The sequence below is a fragment of the Talpa occidentalis genome, unplaced genomic scaffold (assembly GCF_014898055.3).
Source record: "Talpa occidentalis isolate TD23 unplaced genomic scaffold, MPIMG_talOcc4v2.1 talOcc4.2, whole genome shotgun sequence".
Lineage (NCBI taxonomy): Eukaryota > Metazoa > Chordata > Mammalia > Eulipotyphla > Talpidae > Talpa > Talpa occidentalis.
In genome coordinates this window covers 19,527,718-19,546,980 of record NW_023602073.1, presented here as the reverse complement: position 1 = coordinate 19,546,980, position 19,263 = coordinate 19,527,718, and the positions used below count along the sequence as shown (strand labels likewise).

The 19,263-nt window shown below is 48.8% G+C and overlaps 1 protein-coding gene across 1 annotated transcript; it reads left to right on the top strand.

Annotated features, from left to right (window-relative positions):
* Window positions 1–746: 746 nt before the first annotated feature.
* Window positions 747–18,112, top strand: TRIM27 (tripartite motif containing 27). The gene is made up of 8 exons (XM_037519158.2): window positions 747–1,505; window positions 2,600–2,695; window positions 4,990–5,220; window positions 10,745–10,767; window positions 12,236–12,351; window positions 12,471–12,503; window positions 14,143–14,169; window positions 15,234–18,112. The coding sequence occupies exons 1-8, from the start codon at window positions 1,086–1,088 to the stop codon at window positions 15,827–15,829; spliced, it is 1,542 nt and encodes a 513-aa protein (XP_037375055.1). The 5' UTR covers window positions 747–1,085; the 3' UTR covers window positions 15,830–18,112.
* The last annotated feature ends 1,151 nt before the right edge of the window (window positions 18,113–19,263 follow it).

Genomic DNA, 19,263 nt, shown 5'->3' with positions numbered 1-19,263 from the left:
CATCTCCCCAGGTCTGACCCCAGACAAGACTGTTAGGCAGGGGGCGTTGTATTATTTTAATGAAGGAACGTCCTATGGCTCAAAAAGGGAAAAGATGTAATGAAACCCTCCTATTTGCTGGGGGATCATGATCACCCGCATTTCTCCAGAGGGGAAGCTGAGGCTGCGAAAGGGAGAGCCCCTAGGTTGGGCTCAGAGAGGAAGGAGCAGGACGGGGCCTGTCTGCGTCTGTTTTCGTCCCGCAGTAACGCGGCTGTCTGATAACCGAGCCTTTCTTTTTCGAAACGAATCGCCGGTCAGCGGGACGGCGCGATACAGCGCCTCGGAGCCGGATCGCCCATCCCTCCGGCCTCCCCGGCCAGAGGTCTGCGCTCCCCCTCCCAGCACAAAGCCAGCTTTCTCTCGCCCGAGCGGAGGCCTCGGCACCCGCCGGGAAACCCAACAAAAGAGTTGGGGTGCAGGCCCCGGGCCGCCGCCGCTCGGCGGGGGGCAGGAGCGTGCCGGGAGGGGCGGCGCCTCCCCACCGCGCCCCGCGGGCACGTCCGCCCGCTCGGGCCCGTCCCCGCGGCCGGGGGTCGCGCCGCGCCTCCCGCGGCCGGTGGCCGGACGCGCCGCTCTCCCGCCGGAGACGCCCGGGTCCCGCGGCCACGACGGCGGGCGGCGCGCGCCAGGCCCCGCCCCCGGGCCGCCCCTTCCGCTCGCGCCGGGGTGGGGTCTCCGCGGCGGCCGGGATCCGCTCGGACGCGGCCACGTTGTCTCGCGCGCCCCGAGCGCCCGGCTCCGCGAGCCGGCCCCGCGGCGCCCCCTTCGCGGCCCCCTCGCGGAGCCGCCGGGCCGGGTGGGGCCGCCGCGTCCCCGCGATCGCTCGGCCGGGAGCTGCGGCGCCGGGAACGGCCCGGCCTGTGCGAGGGGCCCGCGCGCGGGCGCGCCTGAGAGCGGGGCCCGGGAGGCGCCGCCCTCCGTCCGCCCGGCTCGCCGCCCCGCGCCGCCCCGAGGCGGCGGAGCGGCGGGCGCGCGGTCGAGTCGGGCTGCGCGCAGGGCCGGGCGCCGGGGCCCATGCTCGTGCGCCCCCGCGGGCCCGCGCCATGGCCTCCGGGAGCGTGGCCGAGTGCCTGCAGCAGGAGACCACCTGCCCCGTGTGCCTGCAGTACTTCGCCGAGCCCATGATGCTCGACTGCGGCCACAACATCTGTTGCGCCTGCCTCGCGCGCTGCTGGGGTGCGGCCGAGACCAACGTGTCGTGCCCGCAGTGCCGGGAGACCTTCCCGCAGCGGCACATGCGGCCCAACCGGCACCTGGCCAACGTGACCCAGCTGGTGAAGCAGCTGCGCACCGAGCGGCCGTCGGGCCCGGGGGGCGAGATGGGCGTGTGCGAGAAGCACCGCGAGCCCCTGAAGCTGTACTGCGAGGAGGACCAGATGCCCATCTGCGTGGTGTGCGACCGCTCGCGCGAGCACCGCGGCCACAGCGTGCTGCCGCTCGAGGAGGCGGTGGAGGGCTTCAAGGTGAGGGCCGCGCCGGGGGGCGGGGGGCGCGCGCGGACAAAGGCAGGCGAGAGCCAAAGGGGCTGCCTTTTTTCCGCCTAGAAAATGGCTGAGCCGGACGTGTGGCGCTCAGCCGTCATTTCCTCTCTGTCCGCTCCCGAGCCGCGGCACTCACAGTGGGGAGGAGAACCTGTGGCTGGTGAGGAAGTCCGAAGTCTCCTCACCCCACTCTCACTCTCCTCTGGTGACCGGTCCGCGGGCGCACGATCCGTAAGGACGGGCCTGGGAGCGCCTCCTTGACCGCATCGGAGATGTGCGTGAGGCCGCGCGCGCCGCGACCAGCTCCGAGACGCTCATCCTCCCGGGGCTCCGAGATGCGCTCTGACCAGACACCCCCCGACGTCGCCGGCGGCCGACGCCCCCGGCTGCTGCCCACCACGTAGGCTAAGCGTGGCCCGGCACGGCCTGTGCTGCGTCCTGTTCTAGAAAAGCTCCACGAACCGAACCGAGCTCTTTCCCGCTGGAGCGTGTCGCTTAGCCACGCCGAGACGCCTCGAAGCTGTTATTTGGAAGAGTAAAAAATAAAATGACGAGCGGAGCCCATGGGGAACTGTCGAACGAACAGAGCAGCTGAGAAACAGTAACAAGGACACAAAGTATTAAGTGTAAAACGGTTGTAACACAGCGTTCCCGGAGTGCCCGCCCCTGTGTGTTGGCTCTGTGAGGGCTGCAGGAATACACACAGTTATGTGCATGTTGAAATGTGAGTACATTCGTGCATAACTCATCCCTTAACGGTTATGGTGCATTCACATGTATGACGTTGGCGGTAACCAGTAGTTTGGGACGGTGATGTTCCCCATGTCACACTTGAGAAAAATAAGCCAGGTGAAGGCCTTTTTACTGTATGCCTCTAAGAAGAACTCCGATTTAACTTTAAGCAGCAGTCACCCTTGGAGATACACAAACAAAGGAGAGGGGCAGTGACTTCCTTTTCAAGTGCTTTGGTGAGGGCTGGTGGTCAGAAGGTGGGTTGGCTATGAGAAGCAAAATAGCCCTGCGGATGCTAAGGGCCACCCGATCTTGAGCTGCCCGACTCTTTTTGCCATTCTCAGGAGCAAATCCAGAACCAGCTGGACCACCTGAAAAGAGTGAAAGACTTAAAGAAGAGGCGTCGGGCACAAGGGGAGCAGGCAAGAGCTGAACTCCTGGTAAGGGCCACAGCCAGTGTTGCTGCTGCTGTTGATGGGCTTTGGGGGAGCCTGATGTTAACTTCAGCCACCTAGGCTGCCCAGAACTTCTGAGAGTGCAGGTGAAACTTCCCTTGTTGCAGTTGGGAACTCAGCTGCAGAAGCAAGGGCTTCCCATATTTGGGGGGAAAGGGCAGGAGAGCCTAGATTGGAACCCCTGGAGATGGGACCTGTTGAGGTTTGACCTGTCTGCTCTGTGCAGGTCAGGCTGGCCTGTGACAGCTGAGAGAAGTGAAATTCTTGAGCACAGCTTCCTTTAGTATCTTCAGATGCTGAGGGGGGCTGCGTGAGCCCCACTATCACTTAGCTGGAGTGTCCATTTCTTGACAATGCTTTGATTCTGTTCTGCCAATTGGTGGTTGGGGTATTTGCAGGTTTTGTTTTGAAACCCAGTGGGAAAAGCCAATGGATACTGAGACTTATATACTTATCTACCACCTAGGAGCATTTTTTTGGATAATAAACACTACAAGTCTGCACCCATTAGAGGTATTTACAACTGAAGAGCAAACTCTTAGACTAGTATTGACAAGCATTTTCTTATGAGAGATTTTGTCAGGGCTGGATGGGCTGTAATAAAGACCTTATGGATGGGAAACTTGTTCCCATGATGGCCTCAGGTCCTACCACTTGTTCCCCACGTAATCAGTTCAAACCTCAGCTCCCCTGCTCACTGGAGGGTCTTCTCAAGTGGGTGTACTGAAGTCACGATGGACACCAGTGTCCTCCTGGGTGGGGAGGATTGTCACAGAAGGGCATCTGAACATACCTCTTGGCTTTGACACGAGCCAATTACAGATGGAGAGAGTAATGCAGTCTCTCTGGGCTCAGTGTCCTCATCTGTGAAATGGGTAGACTGGACTAGGCTTGTAGTTCTCTCTCGTGACTAATACTGCGCTCTCCTTTTCCCCAGTCTTTTGTGGCTGTTTCTTGTGTTGGCACTTGACTGGCACTTGAGTGGATGAGGATAGTGGCCAGGGTGCTGTATGTTCTACATGCAAAAGACAGCCCCATTCAGGCAGCAGCGTCCCTACCAGGTGCTGATAGCACGCTCTTGGAGAAGCACTGAACTAGTTGATATTTAAGGTGTCTTTCAGCTTTAATTTTTAATTTCTAAGATCATACTGCATGGGTTATGTCTTAAGTCTTCTCCAACTGAGGACAACTGTGAGCTTATGAAAAGTATTTATGAACAAAGGTGTGTGTGCATCACCAATTTGCATGGGGAGTGCATAGGAAGGGTGGCTAGTGGGGAAGGAGTTTAAACGGGTTTAAAACAGGTGTTAGCAAACGTCTTTGTAAAGGATCAGATAGTGAATATTCTTAACTCGGTGGGCCTTATAATCTCTGCCACAGTTTTGCTCAGAGACAGCCAAGATATAAGCAAATGAAAGGGTGTGGTGATGACCCATAAAACTTTACTGCTAGGAACTAAACGAATAGAATTTGCTGACTTTTGGTTTAGAGTCAGACTTTAACATTGGGAGGTGGGCTGGAGAAGGAAGGGCAGACAAGCTTTGGCCAACAAGTTTGTGCCAAGAGGAACCCGTTTGCAAAGCCAGTGAGATAGGGTGTTGCCAAACAGCCTTGAAGGCCACAGGTAAGGGGCCTCAGGGGACTGGTCAGGGTTATCGTGCATGGATTGTAGAAACTGCTTGAGTTCTCCAGGCCATCTTCCACCCAGCTCATCTGATCATGTCACTTTCCTGCTTATCTTTCCTGGCTCCCTGTTGCATTAAAGTCCTTGCCTCAGCCTGCCAGGCAAGTGCGCTCTGCTCTTGTCTTCCCTTTCTGGCCTCTTCCCTCAGCATCGTGGGCTTCGCCATGGCCTTCTCTCCCTGCTCCCCCTTTGCCCACCTCATTTCTTCTACCTGGAGGCCACGCAGTGAACTTCCGTTCATCCTGCGGGAGGCATGGACTTTGTTCCAGGGAAGGCTCCACTGACCTCTCCCACCACGGGCGCCCATGCTCTTTGCTTGTCCACCCTGGTGACATGTGTCATGTGCACCTGACTCCCATAACACGCTTGTCCTTGAGGGCAGAGGGCTGTGTCTCGGTTATCACTGGGGCAATTCAGTTCTCTATCGGAATATATCCATTCAGTGTAGACTGGGAAAAGCGAGTCAGTGAACAAGTCACACGTGTTTTGTCCTGGAACCCAGTGATGGGGCCTGGGGGTGCAGAGCTGGGGAGAAATGCAAAGGGGCCTAGAGTGAGTCTCTCCTCTCTTCACTGCCCTTCCCTGTCATCCTCAGAGCCTGACGCAGATGGAGCGGGAGAAGATCGTTTGGGAGTTCGAGCAGCTCTACCACTCCTTGAAGGAGCATGAGTATCGGCTCCTGGCACGCCTGGAAGAGCTGGACCTGGCCATCTACAACAGCATCAATGGTGCCATCACCCAGTTCTCCTGCAACATCTCCCACCTCAGCAGCCTCATTGCCCAGCTGGAGGAGAAGCAGCAGCAGCCCACCAGGGAGCTCCTGCAGGTAAGCCCAGCGCAGCTGCCAGGAAGCCTCCCATCTTTGCCACTCTGCTTTGTCTTTGACTCGCTGAGCTCTGTGGGGCACGTCAGGGAGAAAGCATGTATGCTGGAGGCCGTGGGTGCACGTCTCAGATAAGTCAGTTGCAGAAAGGCGAAGGGCCTGTCCTGCACAGGTGGTCTGATGCGCTCTCTGAGCCTCTTTCACCTCAATTATTCATTACATCATGTGGGGTCTGACCCATGTGTTGGCAAGACATGCATGGTCTGGGAGAAGGAAGATGAGGGGCAGGAGGTAGAGGCAGGTTGTCAAGTTTGGTAGCAGAAACCCAAGACTTTATACTCTTGAAGTTGAAAAGCTGGATCATTTTGTTGCTATGAAGGGGGGGGTTGAAAAACATGGGAAATAGGGGCTTTGAAAAACATGGGAAAGAACCTCGTGATTTCAGATTCACTAACTCAGGCATCTTTCCCTGGACCATGGTTGCAGTTACCTACCTGGCCAGCTTGTTGTCCTTGATTTTCAACTGTGAAATGACTTGCAATACACAGAAAAGCTGCTAGAACAAAGAGCTCCTGTACACTCTTTCCCCAGGCTTGCCAGGTTATTATAAGCATAGTTATCTTCAGGATCATTCAGGAGATCGCTGCTTGTATTCTACCACTTTAGACTTGGGTGTGTGTATCTTAAGATCAAGAATGTTTTCTTATAACTAAAGGACAGTTATCAAATGCAAGAAATTGAACATGGATACATTTATCTCACCCACTGCCCATGACATAATTGAACCAACTGTCCTAATAATGTTAATTAATAATGACCTGTTGAAAGGGGAACCATTCCTTGGTGTAGATTTGTCTTTCATGATATTGACCTTGGTTCCATGCAGGCTAATTATTTTTTAGAAAGTAACTAATTTATGTTTTTCAGATATTCTGCTTGTGGTTGTCAGTTATTCCTCTCGTCAAATTCAGGCTGTGCCATCTCTGACTAGTGTGAGACAGAGGAAGACTGTTACGTGAACATCGGTTATCCTGGGCCGGTGGGCTGTTTTATGACTTTCTCGTCTGCTCTGGTGTAGTCACAGGGCAGGCGGCTGGTGGGGCCCATGCAGGATGGGGGCTCTGCGAGATGAACTTGTTTTATGTTTCATTTTCATGTGATTAGTATCAGAGTTCAGCTCTCACCCATTTCACAGGATGGCTTTGTGTCCGCTCTAAACTCAGTGATCCATCTCCGAGCGTCACCTCAAAAGAAAACCCTGTACTGTTAAAGAGCCCCTTCATTCCTTCTACCCACTGCAACCACTCATCTGTGTGTCTCTGTGGGCTCCCCTATTCTGGATGTGAGCTAAGTGGGGTCATCAGTCTCTTCCATCTGGCTTCTCTACTTAGGATACTTTGTTCAAGTTTCTTCTATGATGTATATTTCAGTTCTGTTTATAGGACAGAGTATTGCCTTGTACACATCACTTGATTATACTTTCATCAGCTGGTGAGGGTTTGTTTTCACCTTTTGGCTATTGTGCGTAGTGCTGCTGTGAACTTTAAAAATATAAAACACTTTATATGTGACTTTAAAACTATGACCCACTTAACAAATGTGTCCATTGTGTGTGCATGTGAGAGTGTCTCTGCCTGGTTCCAATTTGAAAATACATCTGTGCTGCTAAAGCCAGCACTGGAGGCTTTAAAATACTTTTTTTAAGGTAGAAGGTATTTGTGAGATTATTTTTGAATAGGTAGACTGTGCATCATTGAATCTATATGATAAGAAAAGTGGAGAAAGAAAGAGGTTGTCAGCTTCAAAGGGGAGAGGATTTTGATCCCAAACAAAGAGTGGTGATGGTTGAAGTCAGTGGAAAAACAAGCTGAAACTTCCTTAACAGGGAAATTCAAGCCATGTTCCCACCGAGGTCAGGAATAAAGCATGATGCTCACTGTTGTTTATTGGTATGGATGTTTATATGCTTTTATGGAGGTCACACTGGTTTACAACGCTGTATGATTTAGACAGATAGGTTTATACCTCCTCAGATGCCTATCACCACACCCACCAAAGCACTCAGATTCTTCCTCCCTAGTAATACTTCTAGAGGTTTCTTTTGGTCTGTTTTTGTCAGTTCCGTTATTTTGTTTCTCTATATTCCACATGAGTGAAATCATCCAGTATTTGTCTTTTTCCTTGTGACATATTTCACTTAGCATAACCCCCTCCAGTTCCATACATATTGTCAAAAATGGCAAGTTTATCTTTTTTATGGCTGAGTAGTATTCCATAGTGTATATAGACCACATCTTAATCCACTGCTTTTTTGATGGGCATTGAGGTTTTCATAACACTTGGCTATACTAAATAGTACTGTAATGAACACTGGCATGCATCTGTCCCTTTAACCTGGTGTTTTTGCATTCTTCAGATCAATACCTGGGAGTGGACTTGATGGGTCATATGGTCTGTTTTTAATATTCTGAGGAACCTCTGTACTATTTTTCATAGGGGCTGGAGTCTACTTTTATTAGCATCGTACTGGAGGGTTTTTGTTTGTTTTTGTTTGTAGGTTTTAACTGGAAATTTAATTTGCTTAGATCAGAGAAAAAATTACAAGCAAGAATTAGAAAAGAAACTCTTACTTGGAGATGACATGATAGATAATTGTAAATTAAAGAACCAGTGATAGTACTAACTACAGAATTCAGCAAGGCAGCAAGAAATAAAATTAACAGACAGAAATCAGCAGTGGGCACAGAGAACAGCCACTAGAAGACATATCAAAAGAGAAAACCCCATTTCTAATTTGAAAAAAAAAAAAAAACAAGATAAAATACTTGGGAATAGGGCCTCCCCGGTGGCACAGCGGTTGAGCGCTGGGCTGCAAAGGTGCCCGCAGCCTCTGCAGCACTGGTTCGACCCCCAGCTGGCCGGCAAGGGTCCCACATGGCGCTCAGACCTCTCCTGCTGTGCCCGCTGCTCCCCTCAGCAGTGTATTTCGTCAGTCTGCCTGTTCTGCTCCCTGATCTGGCTCTGGAGAATTCTCTCACCCTCCCACGCTTCTGACTGTACCCAGTGCTTGTATAAACAAATAAATAAATCTTTAAAAAAAAATACTTGGGGAAAAAAATACTTGGCAATAAACTTTTTTTTTATAGATTGATTGATTGATTGATTGATTGATTTATACAAGAACCTGCGTACAGGCCAGTTGCGCAGGAGGGTGAGAGGATTCACCAGAGACAGAGCGGGGAACAGAACAGGCAGACTGACAAAATACATTGCTGAGGGGAGCAGCGAGCGAGACAGGAGAGGTCTGTTGCACCATGTGGGACTCTCGCCAGCTGGCCGGGATCGAACCAGCGCTGCAGAGGCTGCGGACAGCTTCACAGTGTGGCGATCAACCGCCTGCCTCACCAGGGTAGGCCCAAGAATAAACTTTTAAAACCTGCATGGAGAACATTATAAAACAATCCTCATAGGCTCAAAACAAACTCAAGCTAATAAAAAGACATCCTTGCTCTTGGGTAAGATATCTCAGCATTGTCCATCAAAATTGTCACTTTTTTCATAGTAAATTTAAGAAAGAATAAATACATAAAAAAGCAAGGAAGCACTGAGAAAGAAGAGCTATGGGTTGGGGACTGGGTTCTAGTAGATACTAAAACATCACATACAGAATTGATGGCTCTAGAAACTGAGGGGGAGAAGGATGAAAGATCAAAATTCTATAGGAAAATGAGCAAAAGATATGAATGGCAAGTTCCGAAAGAAATAATAATTAGACCCTTGAATATGTGAAGAGATGTTCAATTGTACTCTTAATAAGGGAAATTAAAACCAGACTAAGATACCCCTTCTTACCCTTTAGAATAACAAATTTTTCTTAAAGATGAGGGAGACACACTCATATGCTGATGACAATGCAGATTGTGTTGACAGAATTTAACAAAACTATATACAGGTAGAATTTGACCAAGAATCCTCCTAGAAATTTATCTTGAAGATATACCTTGAAAACGTGTATAAAAAGGCATATGGACAAGGTCACTTGCTGTCACGTTGTAATTAGAAAATATTGAAAACAGCTGCCCAACCTAGACGATTGGTTATGTTAAACACGCACGCACGCACGCACGCGTGCATGCCAGTACTATGCAGCTGCCAAAAGGAAGATGGTAGATATCTGTGAACTGATTGAGAATCAGTTCTAGGAAACAGTATATTGTTGAGAGAAAAATATCAAAGTGCAAAATACAGAGTATGCTAGCTTATGCATGTGAAAGAAGAGAATTGGATAGTACATGTGTCTGCTTATTTTAACAAAGGAAACACTGGAAGAACAAACCAGAGAATAATATGGAGGAGAGAATGGGAATGGAATGAATAGGAGAGTGACAGAGACTCTTGCCAAGTCTTAGACATTTGAGCACCAAATAAGAACAGTGGTGGGTTATAATCCAATGAAGAAAACAAGAATGTAATAGTCTTTAATAATAATAAGGAAAAACCCTTCCAGTAGAAAGCCAACTACATAATATAGACAGAATTTTGACATTTAATGGTGGATACCAAATCTAAGGGGGGGGGAAGTTTGCTAGGAATTACATTGTTAACATAATTTCAAAGATTCATAGATGACTTAATTCCAAGAGGAAAAAATAGTACCATACAGTGATCAAAATCATTATCAGCTATAAGGGGCAAGGTGATACCATGTACCTTCAGAAAGATACAAAATGCACTAATTAAAGATGGTACAATCTGAACTTAACCCTGGTGAATGTCTGACAAACACAAATGGGGGATGTCCTGTAAAACAGCCTGTTACTGCGTCAAATTCAGTGTCACAAAGAGAAATCAACATTAAGGAACTGTTCCAGATTAGACACACATGCCACGCTAGATAAATGCAATGGCTGACCCTGGATTACCTGAGCAGGGAGGGCAGTAGCTATAAGGAAGGTTATTAAGACCATTAGTCAGGTTAGAATACAGGCGCATGTTAGATAAATGTGTTGTATCCACGTTCAATTTCCAGAGTTTGATAATTGTATATAGTTAGATAAGAAAGTTTTATGTTTCTTCTTTGGAAATAGGGAGTGTAAAGGGGTATGATGTAAACAATGATGTCTCACACGGTCCTAAAGATAAACGTTTATAATAATCTAGCAAGTCTAGGAAAACAGTATATAGGAGCTTTTTGTTCTAGTGGGTTTTCTGTGTGTTTGAAATTATTTCACAGTTAAAAGTCAAAGCAAGCTGAGTGGGTAGATGACTGTCTGTGGAGGATTGCTTAAGTTAGTCTGGAATCATGAGGTCCTTGATCACGACGGTGGGTGCGGAGGACACAGAAATGCTGGTGTAGCAAATAGCGTGCCCCCCAGTCTCCTCTTCCAGATTTTTTAGTTCTTCGACTTTGAATTCTGCTCCATTTCTCTCAGTATCTGCCAGGAGGCCGGCCTGTGGTTGGGTTTTCAGCAAACAAACTGCAGTTATGAATGACTTCTCATGGTTTTCCTTTTCCTTTCTCTTGTAGGACATCGGGGACACACTGAGCAGGTACAGTTTTCTCTCTCTCCAGTGTTAAATCAAGTACAGGAAGATCAATTCCCTGGCCCTTAATAAATCCTGAAAAGAACCCAGACCTGAGGTGGACACTGTACTAGACCACACGTATCTGCCTGTCCTTGAGTCAAGTCACTAATGTACACAGAACTAGGTAGATGGAAGTTCTTCTCAGTACCACTGAGGCACTACTCACAAGTTGAGGTGAGAGGGTGGCGTGGAGGGTCAGCGGGGAGGGTGATGCTGGTTTATGAGGACAATTCCATGAGGGGTGGAGATTTACAGGGATCTGGGCAAAGTACGAAGGTCCTTTGTGGTTGTTGCTCCCCAATTCTCCTGTTCCATCAGGAGGAAAGTGAGGAAGCACTCCCTGGGGGTTGGGGCACGAATGAGCAGAGTGAGCTTGGAGTGGGCAAGACAGAAAGGCCGAGCTATGTTTGCAGGGTGGAGAGCATGGGCAGTGGAAGAGGCCTTGGAACATCACATCTGGTGCAAGAGAGCCTGTAAGGGGCGGAGACTGACTTTGAGGGAGCTGAGCTTTGAGGCTGATTAAAATCCTGGTGGGTAAAATCCCTCCAGAAGAAAATGTAGCTTCAAGAAGTGGATCCTTTTGAGGAGGTGGACTGGTCTCCTGGCCTCCTGGCCTTCTGGGGCAGGTTGACTGAAAGGACTATGTGGAGAAAATCATGTTGACAGAATTGAGATTCTTGAGGTAGAGACTAGAGGTTGTACAGTTCCAGGCAGATGACCTCAGAAAGTACTGTCTTTACCTGTTACTTTTTGGGGCCAGCCTAGTGTCGGGGAGGAGTAGATAGTTCTGGGGATGACTAAGGAGGTAGATCCCTGAGACACTAGCCCGTTATGACATTAAGGTTTAGGTTTGGTTATTTGAAATGGGAAACCCAAAATTTCACTGGTTTAAAACTTAGACATAATTAAAAAAATTGTCACCAGGTAAGAAATTTACGCATACATAGTCAGAGCTGGTGTGATGGGACCATCAGCCACTCAGCTTTCTTTCCATTCACTTGTCTACCAGTTAGGGCCCTCATGCTGGCAGTCCTGACTGCTCTGCTAGAATGCCAGCCAGCAGGGAGGAGATAAGTCATAGCACATTCCTCTATAGGCAGAATTCTCAAGCTGCCAAAAGGGGTTTCTTAACTGTCCCTGAACAGAAGGCAGTCCTGTGTGACATCTAGATCCCTCACCCATGAGCCCAGTAAAATATGGAAGATGGGAGAAGTGATACTGGGTAGGCAATTAGCAATCAGTCGTGCCTTGGACCCCTTTAGAGGGTGGCTAAGTGGATATTGTCCAGAGTGCCTGTCTGTCCGAAGCTGTCATTCTCACCGTGTTTGAAAACCGGAAGATTGTGGGTCGCTGCCCACCCAGACACAAGGACTGTCATGGAATCTAGTGACTTGTGATTCACTCCCCACCTCCCTTTTTTTTTTTAACGTAGAGCTGAAAGGATTAGGATCCCTGAACCTTGGATCACACCTCCAGATCTGCAAGAAAAAATCCACATTTTTGCCCAAAAATGCCTGTTCTTGACTGAGAGTCTGAAGCAGTTCACAGGTAATGTGAGAGCAGGCCCACAGGGGTGCAGGTTGGTGCTCTGATATCTGTGCTGCCTGCAAGGGTGAGTTCTGCTGGGTAGTGGGGTACAAATTGAATATCTTTTTCTCTCCTCTTAGAAAAAATGCAGTCGGATATGGAGAAAATCCAAGGTAAAAAAAAATTTTTTATTTAATGGGCTTTTGATGTTGAACATTTCTGGGAAGATGAACATCTCATTAAAAGTAGGGGGAGGGCCTCCCCGGTGGCGCAGCGGTTGAGCGCTGGGTTGTGAAGCTGCCCGCGGCCTCTGCAGCGCTGGTTCGATCCCCGGCTGCTCCCCGGCCACCGGAGAAGGGTCCCACATGGCGCGCCGACCTCTCCTGCCGCCCACTGCTCCCCTCAGCAGTGTACCTTGGTCCTTCTGCCTGCTCTGCTCCCCACTCTGGCTCTGGTGAATTCTCTCACCCTCCCGCGCTTCTGACTGTACCCAGTGCTTGTATAAATAAATAAAAACAAATCTTTAAAAAAAAAAAAAAAAAAGTAGGGGGAAAGACAAAAGGGGTGACCCCACTGGCCAGGCTTACCTGGGATTTTATAGCTTGCTTCTGCTTTGTTCCTTTTCTCAGTAGCCTCATGTTTCAGTTTGAAGTCTCTTAACTCCATCCAGTCACGTCTCATCTACAATGAAGGAGAAAAATAACTCTTTGCTGTTAACCCAGAATGAGTTTGATCATTTTTGATTTTTCCTCCTCCTCCTTGGGAAAGAGAATAGGCAGGAACTGCCTATTCTAGTAGGTTTCATTTGAACAAATATTTATATTTAACAATTGACTGACCCTTCTGGTTGGCTTGTGTGCCAACCAGGTCAGGAGGAACTTGGCAGGCCCCCCAACCCACGCGCTCCACAGGGGGTTCCGGGCCCAGCTCTGCTCCTTTGGATTCTGCTCTGTAACATCCTCTTCCATAAATGAGGCAAAGTGCAGTTCTAACCTCACAATGTTGTATTAATTAAATTAGTTACCATGTCTAAGGTCTAAAAACTGGAATGTGACACAGAATAAACCGAATTTTATGTTTGTTAAAGTATTGTAGGTACTTAGGGAAAGCTCTTCTCAAGATATAATGTCCTGCTTGTGTGCTACATTCAGTTAGAGGTTGGCTCCATATTAAGTGTACACTTCCCAGGCTATCTGGTAGATTCTGAATCCCTTTTCCTGCTTATTACAAATTACGGATCTCCATAATCTCCAATGATTTAGGGGTTATCTAGCCAGATCCTTATTTGCTTTGGATCTTTCCAGAGACAGGCTTTTTTGGCAGTTAGGGACACAGAAAGTTTCGCTAAGAACCTGTCTGTGGTGTAGATGCTTTGCCAGCTGTACAGTGCCTTTTCAGTGAATGGTCTTACTTGTCCCAGTTGGGTGTCTCCTCTGCCACCCAGGCCTAGGACAGAGGTGGCTTAGAAGAGCAAAGAGCTGTCCGTGGTATGGGCTTGGGATCTGTTGCCCCCTGCAGAGCCAGCTGGCCCCCTGAAGGGTGGAGTCCTCCCTCTATCTTGATTTCACCCAATATGCGCCCAGTGACAAGCCTGTGATTATGCTTCTACCCAGCGCTCCCAGCCCTCTTCCCTTCAAACTCTTGACCCGATGGTGGATTCATGCATCATATGAAGAATCGGTGCCTGGCCGACAACAGGCGTTCCCAGTGGAGACCGCCTCTCTATAATGATTCCGACCCAGCTGCTTCATTTTGGTATCTTCTGGAATATGCATATGAGTTCCATAACTTCTTTTTTCCTTGTTCTTTCAGAATTGAGAGAGGCTCAATTATACTCAGGTAGGTGACAGGTGATCAAACCATCCAGGGGAAGGAGTAAAAAATCCTTATGAACCTTACCCTATGGTGAATGATTTTGGAAATCACCTAAATTTGGATCCTTCAGGTTACATATAAAAATGATAAACCACCACCACAAAAAAAATTGGTGATTTCTGTGTGTTTATAGCATCTCTGCTCCTACAATGCTTCAGAGTTAAAGTATGGACCTTTGAATTAGGAAATCAAGAGAAGGATTATAGTGAGGAAGCATCAAATCCCAAGGGTTGAATGCTTCTAGGCCACTGGTATCTGTCCTGCCTTTTCAAAAGCTGTCTTCTTCTAAAGAGAGTGGTTGAGTTCAACTCTTGTGTGCTGGGGGGCATCTAGGAGATGGTGTCATTCCATCACTGTCTCTTGGGGCAGGAGTTGAAATGCCCCCTTCTCCTTGATGAACATCTTCACCTAAGGTTCAGAGAAACTGGGTAAATCTGTGACCCAGCGGTACCAAAAACTGAAGTGTGCACTTCCCACAGTCACAGTCAGGTGAGGTGGAGTCTTCATGGAGAGAGGGGCATCACATAAGGTGGTTCTCCCATTGGTGCCCAATTGTTGTGATGCATATTCAGTTCTTCCAGCAAGTATGAATTGAATGCCTTGCTTGGGTCCCATGGTGACTAACGTATAAGGGACAGAGAGCAATAAGACACTACCCTGCCCTGGGAGCTCAGTGTCTGGCTGGGGATAGGGGGTATACCTGTAACATGAGGAGAGACTGGGAGAGTGTCATGGACAGATTGTTGAAGCCAGAACGGGGCACCTAGGCTTCTGTGAAAGCAAGCAAATGGAGTAAAATCTTAGTACTCAGACGACTCCCTGCTGTCTCAGCTTTAAAAAGGGTTACCACCAACTAGTCCAGACAGTAATTTTGGGAATGTTAACTTTAGGGTGCACTTCATCGGAAGGTGGGTGCAGCCTGGAGAGGGAAGCCTTTGGTCTATTCTCAGGGAAATAGGAGAAAAGCTGGGTCTCCAGTGTGAGCTCTCCTGGCCCCCGCTAACACCCCTTCCTTGCTGTCTCTGCAGTGGACGTGACCCTGGACCCAGACACGGCCTACCCCAGCCTGATCCTCTCCGACAACCTGCGGCAAGTTCGCTACAGTTACCTCCAGCAGGACCTGCCCGACAACCCCGAGCGCTTCAACCTGTTCCCCTGTGTCCTGGGCTCTCCATGCTTCATCGCTGGGAGACACTACTGGGAGGTGGAGGTGGGAGATAAGGCCAAGTGGACCATAGGCGTCTGCGAAGACTCGGTGTGCAGAAAAGGTGGAGTAACTTCGGCCCCCCAGAATGGATTCTGGGCAGTGTCCCTGTGGTATGGGAAGGAATACTGGGCGCTGACCTCCCCAATGACAGCCCTCCCCCTGCGGACCCCTCTCCAGCGGGTGGGGATTTTCTTGGACTATGATGCGGGCGAGGTCTCCTTCTACAACGTGACAGAGCGGTGTCACACCTTTACCTTCTCTCACGCCACCTTCTGTGGGCCTGTCCGGCCCTACTTCAGTCTGAGTTACTCGGGCGGGAAGAGCGCGGCTCCGCTGATCATCTGTCCCATGAGCGGGATTGATGGTTTCTCCGGCCATGTTGGGAATCATGGTCATTCCATGGAGACCTCCCCTTGAGGAGGTGAACTCGGGCCAAAGGGGCTATTGGCCATAATCCCACCCCAGGCAGAAGGCATCCTGTTGCCTCGCTGCTTCCTGTCCGTCACAGCCGGATGTCCCTGCCACCGTCCGTGCCCTTGCGGTGGGGACAGGAAGTCCATGTCCGCTACCATCCTCTCCCTTCCCATGCAAATTGTGAGATGTAATGAAAAGTATCAAGATGCCCAGAAATAAAAAAAAAAAAACAACCCACAGCTGCCCACCTCCAGTGTTTCCCACTTTTTGGTCATACATTCCTGGAGAGGATAGAGAATATGGACGACCTTTGGATTTGGAGAGCCGCACAAGACGCTCACGCATTGGCTCGGCCTGGCTTCCTCTGGTTAACCCCCATGATGATCCTGGATACTCAACATTTCTGGACTAGGGTTCCTTTTTCAGAACCAAGAGAGGAGCTGCAAGGTCCCGTCAGCATGGCTCCCTCTATCCCAGATTTTCCTTCTGGGAAAAGTACCTCTATCCTGATTCCTAATCTGCTGTAGTTTTATTAATTCCATGAAAGAGGCCTCTGTATGTGTTGATTAGTTACAGTTATTTGACAATAATGGCGGGAAGTGACCTCATCTTGGTTATGAGATAATGTTCTAATCAATGTGCTCTTTGCCTCTGTATCTTTCCCGAGGGCTCTGTCTGCTCACTTCACTCTCATGAAAGGTGTGTCCAGGTGCTGGATGCAGGTCACCCAAGATCACTTCTTCCTAACACTGTCCATTGTTCCTCGATCCTCTCCCACTCATATCTGTGGACTGACGGTCAGTCATGCACCATCCCTGGAAGGGTTTTGGGGCAGCATTCCAGGGATTCATTGACTTTTTTGCCTCCTTTTCTCCATCTCCTTGGGGGGATGGAGGAACTGACCTTCTTAACACGTGCAGCACCCAGCAGCGGCACCATCCCGTGGCCTGTGGGTCCCCAGGCATTCTGGCGCAGAAGACTAAGGCAGGTCACGTTGAGCAAGCCCCCATGATGGTTTTCCGTCCTACTTCTCTTTGGGTACATGCCCCTCTGTTTGAAAATAAAGTGAGTATGGATGTTGTTTACCTGGCTGTTGCTTTCTTGCTCTTGCTATGATCGGCTGTTGGGGTCACAGATGGGGGCATGGAGTTGGAGATGGGTCAGTCGTGTTCATTTCCCTGTTGGATCCAGACCCTGCTCTGTCCAGCATTTTACTTTCAAGTAAGCAGTAAAACTTTCTCAGTATCATGCCCCTACTTCTAATGGTGCTGAGAACACGTTAAATTTCTACAGCCTATAGTTCTGTCTTGGCTAATCCTGTAATTCTCTAAGAGTGTTCTCTCAAGTCCTTTTTATAACTGGCAGTAGGGAAATGCTCCAATGGCTGGCATAGTTTGGAGGGCCCAGAACTTGCTTCCCAACCCAGGCTCACCAACCTGAGCTTTTGGGGTACTAAGGTCACCATGTGCTGAAGAGGAAATATCAGCCTGAGAGAACATTTCCCTTCCTGGAGATTTGGATTTTTCTCTGCTTCTGGACATTCTGCAGAATCCTGTCCACAGAATATAGGGTCCGGGGGTCTGTACTTAGTCCTGTTAATAGGGGTTCAATGGCTGAAGATCATAAATTGGTAATGTCATGTCCTAATTCATTCATTTATTCACCAGATTCAAGGGGAATACAACTGGGCCAATAGAGGGGATTCAGTGCAGCTAGATTAGCTTTGCTGAATATTCTTAGATGTAAATATATAACATGCATATTAAGCATACATGTAAAATATTACTAACAGACATATACCAGTGTTTGATGCACAGTGATTTGTTAAAGCTCATAACACCCCTATAGAATGAGAATTATTGCCCTTGTTTCACAGATGAAAAAAACTCAAGTACATAGAGGGTACATGACTTGTGCCAGGTGCATGGCTAGAAACCTGCATGGCACGTGACCACGTGCTGATGATGACCACATGTATCCTGCTCACGATACACATAGGTTATGCTTTTCTGCTTGGGAAAGCAGAGCAGAGACTGGGAGTCTTGCAGTCAGGTCCATTGAGCTGGGATACCTTTAATAGTTCGTTTACTCAAGCGTCAACAACTGGGAAGCTGGGTGAAGGCACCCAGTCAAAATCACATTTCATTTTCACTTAGTTTGGTCCTTCACAGCAGAGAGTAATAAGGACCCAAGGATACGGAAGCTTGCTTGCTGAAGGAAATGTGCCTCTGGAATGGCCTCCTGGACCTCACTGCGGAAGTACTGGGCTGAGAGGGTCTCACACTGCACCTACTTCCTCCCAGCAGGCTCTTCCTCCCTCTAGTGCTCTAAGAGCAGCATCTTAATGCATTTTTATCAGCAGCAGAGCAGCTGGCGCAGTGACAAGCCAAGCAACCTTGGCTTCAACAAAGCTACTGCAGTTAGAGAGGAAATGTACTCAGGAGTGAATCTTACCAGCAATGTTGAGTGAGTGATGTCTCGGGAGAAGCCACCTTATAATATCCCTTTCATAATACAGATAAGATGATCATGATAACCTGTGGGGTGAGTGGGAGGATGCAGTGGAAGAGGTAGGTGTAATTTATTGGTCATTGGCTATTATGAGGCCTAGATTATTATTTATTTTTTTTTTTTATACACTGCTGAGGGGAGCAGTGGGCGCAGCAGGAGAGGTCTGCACACCATGTGGGACCCTCACGGGCGGCCGGGGATCGAACTGGCGCTGCAGAGGCTAAGGGCAGCCTCGCAGCCCAGTGCTCAACCGCTGCGCCTCCATGGAGGCCTAGCCATAGATTATTTTTAATTTGTAGTTTTTTTTTAAAACCTGCCATTTGGATGAGCTTGAATGAATCTGTGATTATAAATTTACTCATCGGCAGACAGGTAAGCAACATTTGAATTCACTGAATCAGGATTTGGGCCCCTTTCAGCATACATGGCTGGGATCGAACTCACGCTGCAGAGGCTACAGCTAGCTTCTCAGTGCTGTGCTTAATCCCTTGCACCACCAGGGAGGGCCCCTGCACTAGAACTTTGACCACTCCTCATTCTCTAGTTCTTTCCTGCCCCAAGGGAAGTGTTTGCACTGGTCAGGGAGGGAGAGAAGAACACCCTTCCCAAGAGTAGACAAGGTCCAGATGGGCCAGGTTCAGAGAATAAAAGGAAACATGCCCTCCAAAGTGTACAGCTGAGAAAATGAGGGAATAGTGGTAACTGCCTGCCACTGAAAGGTGTAACATTAAGAGCAAATGGCTATCATGTGATAAATGAGAGCCATTTGTTAATGCCTTTGGTTATCTGTGATCCTGACAAAGAGCATAAATGGAAATTACATCTCCCTGCAAAATAAAACTCAAAGAGCTCTTGGCATACTGATGATAGTGAGCTGCCACTTCACAAATGAAAATTGATTCCTTCATACCAATATGCAGTTCATC

Excerpts from the sequence above, each read along its gene's own strand:
- TRIM27 (XM_037519158.2), top strand. The coding sequence starts at position 1,086 with ATGGCCTCCGGGAGCGTGGCCGAGTGCCTGCAGCAGGAGACCACCTGC. Across the intron at positions 5,221-10,744 it reads CCACCAGGGAGCTCCTGCAG|GACATCGGGGACACACTGAG; the intron begins GTAAGCCCAGCG and ends TTTCTCTTGTAG. Across the intron at positions 10,768-12,235 it reads ATCGGGGACACACTGAGCAG|AGCTGAAAGGATTAGGATCC; the intron begins GTACAGTTTTCT and ends TTTTTAACGTAG.